Below are 14,216 nucleotides of genomic sequence, written 5' to 3' on the forward strand. Positions count from 1 at the left end.
GCGAGAAGATATAACCAACATATACTAATTTTCAGTGGTGTGTCCTTCTGTGTGTGTGTGTGTGTGTGTGTGCGTGTGTGTTGTGAGTGTGTGTTGTGAGTGTGCACTGATATGCAAATGTGTGCTTGCCTGCGTATATATATGCAACCGGAATGCTCGTGCTCGCGTGAATACATGGGTGTCTGTCTGTGCTCACGCTCTGTCTTCATTGTCTATTCGAATGTCTTAGCTGGACATGGTTACTTGTTTGTTTGCTCAACGCCCAGCCGACCACGAAGGGCCATATCAGGGCGGTGCTGCTTTGACATATAACGTGCGCCACACACAAGACACTGAGAAGTCGCAGCACAGGCTTCATGTCTCACCCAGTCACATTATTCTGACACCGGACCAACCAGTCCTAGCACTAACCCCATAATGCCAGACGCCAGGCGGAGCAGCCACTAGATTGCCAATTTTAAAGGCTTAGGTATGACCCGGCCGGGGTTCGAACCCACGACCTCCCGATCACGGGGCAGACGTCTTACCACTAGGCCAACCGTGCCTACGCTTCGCACTAAAACACATACACATAATCACACATACATATATACACACACATATAGGCACGTGCACGCACACATACACAAAACTTGACTAAATGTACAAAAACAGACCTCACAAAACAGATACAGATAATCCACATCTAAAAAAGAAAGAAGATAAATCCAACGCAATAGCTGTTTGAGAACCGTTTAATAATACACAATGAGCAAAATGGCAAGATCGACACGTACACAACCGGTTTTCAAGGGTAAAATACGCAGTAGTCAATCAATAAAAGACAAATATCACTTCAAACAAATCAAATCTGACCAGTCTGTTTGAGGGACAGTTACCACATATATTTACACATGTGAACATTCAAATATACGTTTGAATCGCCATCTTATTGTTTCAAATTTCTGCGATAGAATGCATGCGTGTAATACGCACATCTGTCTGTATACACAAACGATGCAAACAAAAACATCTGCAAAGATAGCAGGAGAAGACAGCAATCAGTTTAGCAGAAAAAACATTACATCTGTGAACTTTCTGGGGTACATACTCTTGTCGCAACATGGCACCCGTACCTTTTTTTAAATACACCAGCAGAACATGGCTACATAACCATAAAACAAAACAAACATCGTCTCGGGATGTGTTACTGATGTCCTCAGTTGTAACAGAATACAATCGGAAGGAATCTGCAGTTCAGAATAACGTTCACAACTTTTGCTAACAACAGAATTGTCATGTTTTGAAATTGCCTCAATCAAGCTTGATCTCTTCTGAATAAAGCAAGCAAGCAAGCAGGCAAGAACAAAAAAAGCAAATCATCACAGGTAAAATTAGGCTTGGCCTAAGTAGTCCGACTTGTAAGTAAAGCAACTAATTAGGATATCAGATACACAAAGTGAGATTCCATGAGGAGAGTTGTTAGGTACAAAATTCTGTTAATTAGTTTTATGAATTGAGAATGTTACAGCCGGTTTGTTGGGAAACATAATCAACTTAATATTAATAAGTTGCACGAAAAGGCATTTTGACGGGATGTTTGGGGGAAGAAAACAACGACTGCATAAACTGCATATGTAGAACATATGTTTAGAAAAATAATTTAACTTACCAGCTGCAGGAAATCCAGAGGAAAGATGTTAAAATAAATCAGCTAAATCAAATGATATTCCAAGAGAGAGCATATGCCTGTTGGAAAAACAATTAAGCTTATCATTCACATTAAGTGATATTTCCAACAGTTCTTTTTTTGTAAAATAAATTTTTATTAGCATAATCAAATGAGGTTCCAAGAGGGCGTTTGTAAAAAAAAAAAAAAAAACCAACCCATCAGCTGCATTAAGTAATATTCCAAGAGGAGAGTTGTTAAAAAAAAAAGAAGGGAATCAGATAAATCAAGTTCGACTTAAAGAGAACGGTTGTCAGAAAACGAATTACGTTTATCAGCAGCGAAAAGTGTTATTCCCAGAGGAGCGTCGTTAAACAAAACATCTGCAAGAGGTTTAGTGTTTTAGTTTTGGTCAGGCGAATGTACCTTGTTTCATCTTCTATACTTTTGATTCATCTCGATCATGACATACACATGGAACACGATTTATCTGTTAGGTTTTTGTTAGGTTAAGTATACACTCGTGAGGCCTCTTCGTAATTAGAATGTCACTCCGTCATCCAAATGGAAAGATTACGTGTAGGACCATTTTCAATCACCCAAACATACAGGCAGCCGTACTTCTTCTTCGGAGTATTTATTTTAATAAAATCATCCCTTGATAGTAGTCTGATAGTGAACTGTGCGTTCATTTTAATGGATCAGGTGACATCACATATTTTGATAAATAAGCATATTGAGCAGTTTAAATTAGCATGCTTGCTTTTCGTGTGATCGTTAAACACATAACTTCAGTTACAAAATATGGACCTATATTGACGGGTGTGTGCCATCAAAAACAGATCAACTCTTCTGGAAAATGGAATGTACGATAAATATGAGAACATCTGTGATCAAGCCTTTTCACTCATGTGTGCAAAAATCAATGGGCCATGTATTTATATGAGCATAATGTTGTTCTAAATGAATGATATAGTGTTGAAGTTTTCATTCCACTTGCTCATTTGTAAATCCTGAACGAAACCTAGCAATGGCACATGACTTTAAAAGAAGTGTGTTAAATTCAGAACTGAATTGTCTGAAATTTGAGATGTACAAACTGGCAATGGAAGACACATTCACATCTCCCGTACATTCCACACCAAAAAATGATGAATTAATGAAAGACCTGACACATTCAGACAATAGTCATTATTTATCCATGTAACACACTCGTCATTCTTGGATACAAAAAAGATATCTTAAAATCTTAACTTACCAAAGCACACACAGTGAACAAGACGGTCAACGATTCGTGTTCTTGAGATGGAGTCATGCAGTCACATTAATGCATGCATGAAATATTAACGAGTTATCCAATGAAATAGAATGTACACTGTCGCGAATTATAACCAATATTGAACTCTGTGAAACTGTTGTCAAATTGGTGTCCTCCAAGAGACCTGAACATAACTTCTTCTGATTAGTTCGTACAACTTGAATCTTAAAAGCGGGCTGAGATCTTCCAAACATGATGCTTAATAACTGTGTTAACTTTTGATTTATTCACAAACATCACAGCACGTCTGAACTTTCTCTGTAGAAATCAGTTTAACTGTGCTTATTAAGTTGCACTGTTATCCATCCAGAGAGATTGCATTTTTAAGCCTGTTTCACAGGTCTGCAAACACCGTTAGTGATTTTCAATTGCTCTAACATCACTGCGAAATCGTTCGGTTTGCTTTACAACTTTGATCTAAATACTATAATAACAATTCTAGTTCACCATTAGTTCTTTCTTTCTTTATTTGGTGTTTAACGTCGTTTTCAACCACGAAGGTTATATATCGCGACGGGGAAAGGGGGGAGATGGGATAGAGCCCCTTGTCAATTGTTTCTTGTTCACAAAAGCACTAATCAAAAAGTTGCTCCAGGGGCTTGCAACGTAGTACAATGTATTACCTTACTGGGAGAATGCAAGTTTCCAGTACAAAGGACTTAACATTTCTTACATACTGCTTGACTAAAATCTTTACAAAAATTGACTATATTCTACACAAGAAACACTTAACAAGGGTAAAAAGAGAAACAGAATCCGTTAGTCGCCTCTTACGACATGCTGGGGAGCATCGGGTAAATTCTTCCCCCTAACCCGCGGGGGGTTCACCATTAGTTAACAAGACAATTAATGCAGGAATAATAGTGTTTTAACATTTTATTGAGTACATTGGAACTAGCTTACTTTCAAGACCTCTACAATTTGAAACAAGAGGCGAAGCCTTCAAGGCTCACGTAAGAAATCGTAACACAAACTCAATCACTCCGTCACACATACACACACACACACACACACACACACACACACACACACACACACACACACACACACACACACACACACACACACACACACAGTAAGCATAGGTGAAACTGTGCAAGAAAGCGAGACACTGGATCTGCCAACCAGTCTCGGCCCGCTCACAATAACAATGACCGAGACTTTATAATTCCTTTGCGTGACGTCAAACCCTCTTACGTCATAATGTGACGTCTTCAAATAGTTTCTATCACACATGTCAAACACTTTTGACCGAGACGTAATCTTCTTATGGAGCTTTATCCATAGACTCGGAAATGTTAAAGTTTCTATCACACACACACGCACAGACAGACAAAGTTTATCATCGCATAGGCTACACTTACGTGAGCCAAAAATGTCTTAAAAAGGAGTGAGTCGAGTTCAAGTTACAGATGTACTGAACAATAAATCTTAAATGGTAGGGTCTTCAAAGGAGGGAATTAAGTCTTAAAATTAAGGGGGGGGGGGGGGGGGGGGATGGGGGGTCACTTTAATACAGAACTGCTCTTTCCACAGGAAACACATAGCTGTTTGTTCTTCATTCCTGCATAATACACAAAAGAATTAAAACGGCAACATTTCTCTGCTGACAAATTATTCTTTAAAGGAAACTGCCAGATTATGACATTGGTGCAACTGCAGTATGAAATACTCCAACAATGGCTTTTACTTTACCACATTACTTCAAACTCTATATGCATGCAGAGCCATTAGCTTTTGAAGATTTCGGAAATGCAAAATTCTTTGTACTTTAATTCATATTTAATTCGTGGACAAGTAACTAATGTAAATAACCACTAATCAGCATCTTTCAAGGAAACAAACTGTGAAAACGGTCAAATTATACACCAAAAACAATAAGGATTAACATAAAGGTCACAGTTATTCTGACGATTAAGAAAACACACCGAAGATTTACTACCTTTGTTGTTGCGCTAAAAAAGCAAAATATTAAAGTATACAATATCTCTATGCTAATGAACACATCCACATTTTGATTGAATTCACAGAAAACTATGCCTGATAAAGTTATTTACAAAATCGACTCTGAGGAGCTTATTTCCTGAGATAAGTAACCCCAACCCCCACCCCACTCTCCAAGACATCACTTGAATTTAGCTAGCTCCTTGTGCGGTTGATCAACATCACATTGAATGAATCTCAGTTGTTAACTCTTCTTTCAAGACTTTTTTAGTCTCAGCATGTAAGTCACTTCCACTGTCTATTTTGGAAGATATACAGCAGGTCTCCAAGATAAGAATTAAGACCCTTGGGATCATGATGCAGGTAGATGTACCCCTCAATTGCATGTATCCTTTGATTACGAGTATGTTCTGACCAATTGGTAATAGAAACATGGACAACAGAAGGCGGATCAGTCCTTTATTGGAAGGTGTCCTCTTATTTGAGGGCCTCACTTCGCAGGTAACACTGTAGCCAATTTAATGTGTCCTTCTTTTGCACAGCAAGGTTGTAGCTATTTTGTGTATACATAACAGGAAACTTCTATAATGTGCAGACAGTCTTTCTATCCTCCATGAGCTCGACCTCACTGCTTTAGTTTAAACTACATATTCACAAGAGAAACTGACAAACAAACAATACTACACGGATGTGCATATGTGGAAACATACAAAGATATGTATAAGGTCTTGGTGAAAGTAATGCCTATAGATATGAAGTTTTCGATTCGCATACATGTATCATATTGTTGCCTTTCCCAAGCAGGTGCTGATCGAGGAATGTATCATCAAATATTATGACTACTGTACTACTTTATGGAATGCATGAGATTCTTACCTAGAAATAATACATCTTGGCAAAAACAGACACAAAATGATATTTGTTGGCAGAAGGTGATGGAGTATCAAATATATAATTCAAATATTAAATTTATAAGCTTCGTTTCATGCCCTGCGATCACGCAGCTTTGGATATAAAAGAATCACTTTAAACTAGACTGGTTATTTTCAGCGCAAATAAAAAAAAGAAGTATTTTTACTGTCATTATTTACAAGCTGTTTGAAAAGTAAAGCCTAAAAGTCAGTCTACAGAGCAAAATATTTTGCATGTAAAAATGTCTTTAAAAAAGAGTAAAGTCCAGGTAATTTATAATCATAAAGCTAATGCTTTCCAACTCACAAAATTGAAAAACACTGGGCCTTTTCCTCATTTGCAAAATATGTTTAATCACTCAGTCAAAGAATGAAAACTAAATACCTTGGCTGAATTTGGAGAGGGAATAAAAATGGAAGAAAATAAAACACAGACGTAGAAAAGAGTCTCCAATATATAAACCCAGAAGAACAAGAGGCGAAGCCTTCAAGGCTCACGTAAGAAATCGACAAACAGTAACACAAACTCAATCACTCCGTCACACACACACAGTAAGCATAGGTGACACTGTGCAAGAAAGCGAGACACTAGATCTAGATCTGTCTGTCTGCATGTAGCCTACTTACAGGGACACGACTGCCAACTAGTCTCGGCCCGCTCAAAATAACAATGACCGAGACTTTCAGTAATTCCTTCGCGTGACGTCTAACCCTCTTACGCCATAATGTGACGTCTTCAAATGTTAAAGTTTCTATCACATTACACACACACACACACACACACACACACACACACACGCACAGACAGACAAAGTTTATCATCGCTTGAGCCAAAAACTGTCATCACATGTCTGAGTGTTAGTAAAATGTATACCTGGACTGACCTAGCGAATTACAAAAAGTTAAGATGAAGACATGAGAAGAAAATGAGTCAGAAGAGAAAAGAGAGTGTTTAACATTTTCTGTCATCAACAAATGTAGTACATCAGAATTGAGATTACTGTCAGCAGAAGTCACAGATATACATGTCAATGAACACTTTTTTCATAATGAACACACACAAACAAATCAAAAATAAACACACACATATACACACACCTATAATCACTTTAAATTTTTTTTAGATATACATTGCACACAGTGTAGCTCAAAGTTTTTATTATCAACTGTAGAGACTGTGAAACTGCCATTAAAACGGTCCAGTGACACATAATGTGTCTGTCCTTCCCCCCATGCCTGTAAATCAAAACACGCTATCAATAAATAAAGGTCAAAACAAAATGATCAAAACAAAAAGCTCACAGTGTTCTTTGCACTCAGTTTGCAAGTCATGGCTCTTTATTTCCTCAGTTTATTTGAAAAGGATTTATGAAGGATGGAGTTAATTATCGACTGCACACTGGCATACATGCAAAATTTACTTTGATCTGGTAGTTTACTCCAAAGGAAAATAAATTCATCACTTTTTGTTATACATAATACTAAGAACAACATTAATCCATCAACATAAGACCAATCAAAAGTTAATGTCATTGTCAACATACAGATCTAAGCTTCAAAGACAAAAGGAATATGTGTGCAAAGACTTCGATCGCCAAGTCTTTTTACCAAAAACCCAGTGCCTAAGCTTTGTGCGGCCAGCTTCGCGAATAAAGTAATACTTCGCGTAGTCCACTTCACCCCATTAAGGACAGGGTTAAGAGTTCCGGCTGAACTTAATGCTTTTTCAAGCACTAAGCTGCAAAATGTATCTGTATCATTAACTCTAACCCCTGTCCAGAATTAAAATAAAACATCTCTCAAATTTGAACTGAACTCTTTTTTTGATTGTTCACTGGGTTCTTCACTTGGTCACACAAAGTATTATAAGAAAGCTTCAAGTAGTGTTTGTTAACACTGGGTTAACTAGACACTGGTAATTAGAAAAAAAAGCAGTAATTGCTCATGCAAAACCTTTGAAGTGATTAGCGAGATGAATCTATCTATAAATCTCTCTCTATATATGACCCATTCAAGAAAGACTTTGTCTTCATTAATATCACATTCACAGCTAAACAGATGTTGAACTTACAGTGTGTCAAAAATCTACTGGATACATCTATGATAAAATGACAAGTACAGTGGAACCACCTTTTTAGATCCAACTTTTTCAGAATTCATAACCTGTGTAATTTTACCCTCAATCATTTAAAGACCGACCCTCCTTTTTAAGACGAGAGGTTTGTTAAGATTTTCTGGTGGTCTCAAATGAGGGATCAACTGTAACCGTAAATCAGGGAGCTCTGAAGCTTATATATCACAAGCAATTTTACATGGCAACTTACAATCTTCTATAAAGTCATGTATATTATTATAATTGGAAAAAAGTTCCTGATAAAAAAAACTTATTGAAACAAAACATTTAAAAGATTAAAATTGTCATGCTCAGTGTCCGTTGTGTTTAAAAAATTTATTCACAAATTATAACAATTGCATATACAGACTGTCAACATTTAAAAGAATGACCTCTGAATGTACACATGCAGAATTCTATGTTTCTGTTTGTTCGTGTTTTGTTTGTTTAATTGGTTTCTCACACACATGCGTTACTTTGAATCTCACAGACATTTTGTGTAGCCGCTCAGGCAGATCAGTATCCTTTGATTAGAACTAAATCCTGTCTGAAATTGCACAGAACTAATTAATTGGTCACATGTCTACCAGGCTGACTTGAGATTCACAACCAGAAAGTTTGTCACAGTAAATGTTAACATTTTGATTGTTTCCATTTATTTGGTCTCACTGTTTTTCTTGCCCTCTGCACAATAAATGTCAAGCGTAAAGAATTTTTCACATATTTTGCCTTCAAAATAATTTAAATCGTCTCCTCAAGTTTCTATGTCTGTGAAATACCAACTATACAGAAATGCAAAGGTATCGATGACCCGAAACTCCGCAGAAAAGATGTCAATTAATCCTCGAGTTGAAAGCCCCAGTGAACTCAAAGAAGCACAGACTGGCAACCTGCAGACTGAAACTTTGACCAACAGAATTTGAGAGCAATTGTTCCTGCTGAAGAGCAAAATCAAGTGCAGCTGATCAATCATGATATGAGATTCAGTTATATCTGGATGTCAAGTCTCTTGCTATTGTTGAAACAGTCCATATAGCGTCAACAGACACATGCACACATCATGCAGTATGACGACTACCTGTGATAAAAGGACACCCTTTAATTGGGACCAGCCTATGGGGTCCCCATGCTGCAGATAGGTGGCAGCTGTCAAGATGGGTATATTTTGGTCAAGATAGTAGACAATGGTACAACAGAAAGTGTCCTTTTTTGGGGAGGTGTCCTCCATTTGAAGGTGCCTCACACTGCAGGTTTCACGGTACAAGAAAACACAAACCACTTTTTTTTTCATTTCATTTTTTTCTCTGCAATGTATCACTGGAGTCGGCCATTATCAAACTGAAATCCAAGTTTGGCCTCAGGACAAGCCTGTCAGCAGACTACCTAATGGGTAGCTTGAATAGAGGGGGCTAGCAAAATTACAAGCTATTAAAATGTCAAATGAGTCTTTCATGTTTTCAGTCCAGGGAGAGATCCAGCCAGCAGAACCCGAAGCCAAACAGCGACAGCGACATCAGTCTTTCACATTTTCAGTCCACGTCTGCAAAGTCGCAATCACATATCTGTTTTCTTTACAAGTGATATGTACTGTCAGGCCTCTGAGTTTGACCATTCATTACAATCACAAATTTACTCAGAATCACACGCGCTTATGAAGCTTAATTCACATGAGGCTCGTTGCCTCAGAACAGCGAATATTGCACCAATTGTAAAATCTACTTGGCAGTGTTCCAGGTAGCAGAAAGTAGTGTCACACATCCCTTGATGTCTGGCTGATTTCGTTAGAAGCCCTGTGCATCTAGGAAGTAGGTAACCATGGTGCCTTTGCCTTTAACGTTTACTTCCCCACGCTTTGTTAACTTGTAACCCCTCTGGTTCAAAATTTTGAAAGTCTCCTCGGAGACCTGCACACAAAAACAGGGATATTTATCATAAAATTTGCGCTTCTTTACAATGTGCGGTCTTCTTCTTCTGCGTTCGACGGTTGTACAATGTGCGGTCAATATTTGACAGATGCTTTGCTGGGTACTGGGATTCTTTTAGGGAAGGTGTGTGTGCGTGTGTGTGTGTGTGTGTGTGTGTGTGTGTGTGTGTGTGTGTGTGTGTGTGTGTGTGTGTGTGTGTGTGTGTGTGTGCATGTGTGTAGGTAGGTGTGTGTGTGTGCGTACATGCATGCGTGCGTGCATGCATAAATGTGTGTGTGTTGTGCATGAACACACACATAAACCAATATTCTGTCAGGTAGCCCATGTGCTGTCTTCTTTCCCAGAATCAATCTCATCAGCATATCTACAAGCGAACAAACATTGAGGTTGAAGAAAAGGTCCAAGCTATGCAAAAGAATTGTACATCAAGCACAGTGACTTACCTGTATCTTGTCCGGGAGCCCTGTACTGTCCATACGCGACGCTACGTTGACGGAGTTACCCCAAATGTCGTAGTGGGGCTTGCGAACCCCAATCACCCCAGCCACCACAGGCCCCACATTTATCCCTGCAAAGGACAAATATCCCTTTTTACAAAAGACAGTGTTCAGAGATAACTGTATCAGGATTTAATTGACTGTCGCACAGTTGCCCCCCTTTGAAACAAAGAGGCTAACTGACGTTGCTGTTCAGTACTTGCAAACAAATAATCATGGCATCACAGTGTAATATGAACTATTCATCACTTTCATCATTTTCCTTCCTCTTTAGAGCCTTAAAGCCCGATATCAACTATTGATTCATCACATGCTGTAAATGGGAAATGCAAAAAGAGCAGAACAAATAAATGCACACAGTTTTGTCTTCAAAGGTGAATTAAGCTGGCATATATACAGATACTACTCAACTGTTTAAAAATGTTACCTTTAACTTACAACTGGATACTGTTAGTATACATACTGCTTGAAACCATCCAACCACATGTATCTATATTAAACATCTAGCACCCATGCACACACCATTCAAATTCTGACAAATTAATTTTTTCACAGAAATACTATATCAGGCATGAGATTATGAAATTGTCAACACACACACACACACACTGTGACACACACACACACACACTTGAAATACATTAATACAATTTACATCTGGAGATCTCTGGAATGATCTCAATGAAGCTCTAAAAATGCTGGAAATCTGCTACTTGGCAAAAAAAACTCATGCCTGTACTGACATTCAGTTCAAACAGTTCAGTTATGGAACCAATTTTCAACAGACCAAGCCTCTGAACCCCAGAAGTATAAGCAACTCACCGATGCGTAGCCTGAAATTGTTGAAGGAATGTTCGTTGACATTCTTGAGCGCGGTTTTCATGCAGCAGGCATAATCGGCCATGGCTGTCACGTGTTTCATGTTGCTGAAATTTGTCTCTGGCGTCAAGCCCGATGCTGCCATGTACGTCTGACCAATTGTCTTGATCTTCTCAATACACTTGAATCGATCTTCACACAGTAACTGCAAAAACCAAAAAGAAAAAGCTATGTAAAGATTGAGTCACTATCTCCGTAATAATTCTTTCTAATACCACCAGACACATATGAATCCTAATACTCACCAATTACTCAGGTGAGTCAACAAAAACAGAAGAAAGACACCCCTTCCCTAAAAGATAAGTAATAGAGACCCAAAATGTTGATGGCAATTTTTTGTTAAACTTTTCTCAATACATGTAATGATGTGAACAAAATAACCAGTGTGAAAGCATTTGCCCATGTGAAACATTGTTCATATGCAAAATCGTGCAAACTGGAGATCTCAAGAAGATCTTTGAAAATGTTAATATGAAAGTCACTTATTCATTCCGATGCTAAAATGTTATTATCTTGGGTGCCAGGAGATTGATTACACATAACGCTCTCTTACCGCTGTTGCACAATATGTTATTTGTATTTAAAGTGTTTGTGTCCCTTTGTTTCTCAGATCTGAATATAGCGCTGTGCATCATTTGATCAAGACAAATTCAAGAAATAACTCTGCAGGGTTTATATTGGTTGTGGAAGAGTTGCTTTTCCTTGGAAACACTAATGCATTATAAACTCATGTGACATTGTAGACCAAACACTAGCCAGCTCTGTGTATTTATATGATTTGTGCACTGCCTGGAGGCACACGATCATTATAATCTGCCTTGAAAAATCAACTCTGATGTGCACACTTTAAAACAAGAAAAGCAAATGCTTACACACGACTCGCCTTTGTTACCCCACCCCTAAACCACATTACCCCATAGAAGATATTCTGTTCATAACCTCTGCAAGTTTACACTAATTTTAAGACCCAATTTTCTTAGGGTTTTGTAGGTCTTAAAAGGAGGATTTCACTACCTATGACCCCGCCCCCCCCCCCCCCCCCCCCCCAAAAAAAAAACCAAAAAAAAAATAGAAAGGTCAAACAAAATATCAAGCGATATGTGTGATTTTGTTACCTGATTTCATTTCCGGTTCTATGAGTTTTTTATTTGTAAAATACCAAAAGTTTCCTGTTAACGCTAAGTATACCTCATCAAAATCAGCAATAATCTCGTTGAGCAGACGCAGGCACTCCACACCCTCGTTGTTGGCCTCCAGCTCCACGTAGAACTCGGAGAAATTTGTGATTGAGGAAAACATGATGGCCGCATTGTCCATGTCTTGGTAGTAGTTGGCCTAAAACATAGGTAGGAAGGAATTACAGATGGCCCTGATTAGGCACCAGGGCTGGGATGCACGAACAGAAAGTGGGTGCCACCCAAACAGGAGAGAACAAACCGCGGGTTAATTCTGGTTCGTTGAAATCCCAACAAATCTCAATTTCAACTAATCCAACACCGTGGCAGGCTCCCATCCAGTTGGTAACTTTATCGTGCACCTCGGCCCTGGCACCCACTCTCCTAGTGTGCCATGGTGACCAGAGCTCACTTGAAAATTGTGAGGAAAGTGTCCTATGCAGAATCAAGTGAATTTTAACTGCTGTTTATTTTATGTGAAATGTGCTTTCACATCATTTCCTCTATGTTTGATGTTGACTTTGAATCTGTGGCTGTCTCTGGGCCAGGAAAAAGCAAAGCAGTGGAAACACATATGGTTAATCAATGTGTGAGAATGTTTTAGAGACCATTTCAACCGTTGACATTCACAAGCAAATAACTGGCATGCAGGAGGCAAGCTACCTGTCACCAGTGTCCTTCGACAGCCCGAACGAAATAATTACCTGTAGGTAACCTATATGAAAATTGCTTTGAATTCTTATAGGTTTTGTATAGGTAACCTATAGGTCTGCTCCTCTGTGTGGCGTGTAGGGATTTTAAATGCCAATGAGATGTAGGGAATCTATAGGAATCATATATAAAGGCTTAAAGGCTTAAAGGGGAGACCCCACACAAGACAATAATATTCAATTATTTTGTATCTGGTATTGATTTTTGTGTTTGTAGAGGTTAAAATCTAACAATGAATCTTACTTTTTCTAAGTTGGGAGTCAAACAAAGATTTTACAGTTGAAAACGCCTAAAAATCAAACAAAAATGCACAAATAAAAGAAATTCACTCCAGGACATAATAACAACAGAAACAACTAAAAACTGCTTTCTGATGTTTTATTTGCCATTGATCTACAAGTGTAAAGAAGGTTTTTCTTTAGTCTAACCCCCCTCCAAAAAAATGGACTTCAACATAGTAGGCGTTCGACCAAGGGGGTAGGCAAGGGGTAGACAATTTTCTGAACCAGACCATAAAAGAACTATACCTTTGCATGTCAGAGATATGATTGTACTAGTGCGGGCACTATGGTGAAAACGATGAAACTGAGAAAATGGACGTCAAACTTTTGAATCTACTTTGAGTATTCAAATCAACATTTTTGAAGCTCATAAAGTGTTGTCACAGCAAGCACCGTAGAAAGGTCCACACAGAAAATAACCCCCCAATGTTTTACAGCAAGATTTATGTTGTGAATGAGTGGAATGTTATTATGCGTATGTGTATAATATATGTCGCACACGGTCTCAATTTCCAACACCTCCAAACGAGAACAGGTCAAAAGAACATCCAAGGGAATCTCCATCCTTGAAGTTAGGGCACAGAATTACTGGTCTCCCATGATGCCTGGTCCATATGTTGGTCCCTCAGCTGCTTCAAGTCTTTCTTGGACGACGTTCTGATGGAGACGTTGGCGGCGGCGACGAGCAAGAAACGTCGCTTGTGTTGCGGCATTGGCTTTTTTGATTCTTTCATCATCCTGATGCTGCACAATGGACAAAGTGGGCTCCTTGACATCTATGGCCAGCATGTTCATGACCTCTGTGAGGTGGTGG

The 14,216-nt window shown here is 38.6% G+C and overlaps 1 protein-coding gene across 1 annotated transcript in view; it reads right to left on the reverse strand.

The window, feature by feature from the left end:
* Positions 1–7,122: 7,122 nt before the first annotated feature.
* The window catches only part of LOC138982610 (adenylate cyclase type 5-like), a 65,295-nt gene continuing 58,201 nt past the window's right edge, over positions 7,123–14,216 (reverse strand). Inside the window, exons 21-24 of the mRNA XM_070355940.1 lie at positions 12,424–12,570; positions 11,179–11,380; positions 10,303–10,427; positions 7,123–9,838 (exon numbers count right to left, since the gene is read on the reverse strand). Coding sequence (XP_070212041.1) covers positions 9,716–9,838; positions 10,303–10,427; positions 11,179–11,380; positions 12,424–12,570 — 597 coding nt within the window. The 3' untranslated portion in view covers positions 7,123–9,715. The remainder of the gene's footprint in view (positions 9,839–10,302; positions 10,428–11,178; positions 11,381–12,423; positions 12,571–14,216) is intronic.

This window comes from Littorina saxatilis, linkage group LG12 (genome assembly GCF_037325665.1).
Source record: "Littorina saxatilis isolate snail1 linkage group LG12, US_GU_Lsax_2.0, whole genome shotgun sequence".
Classification (NCBI taxonomy): Eukaryota; Metazoa; Mollusca; class Gastropoda; order Littorinimorpha; family Littorinidae; genus Littorina; species Littorina saxatilis.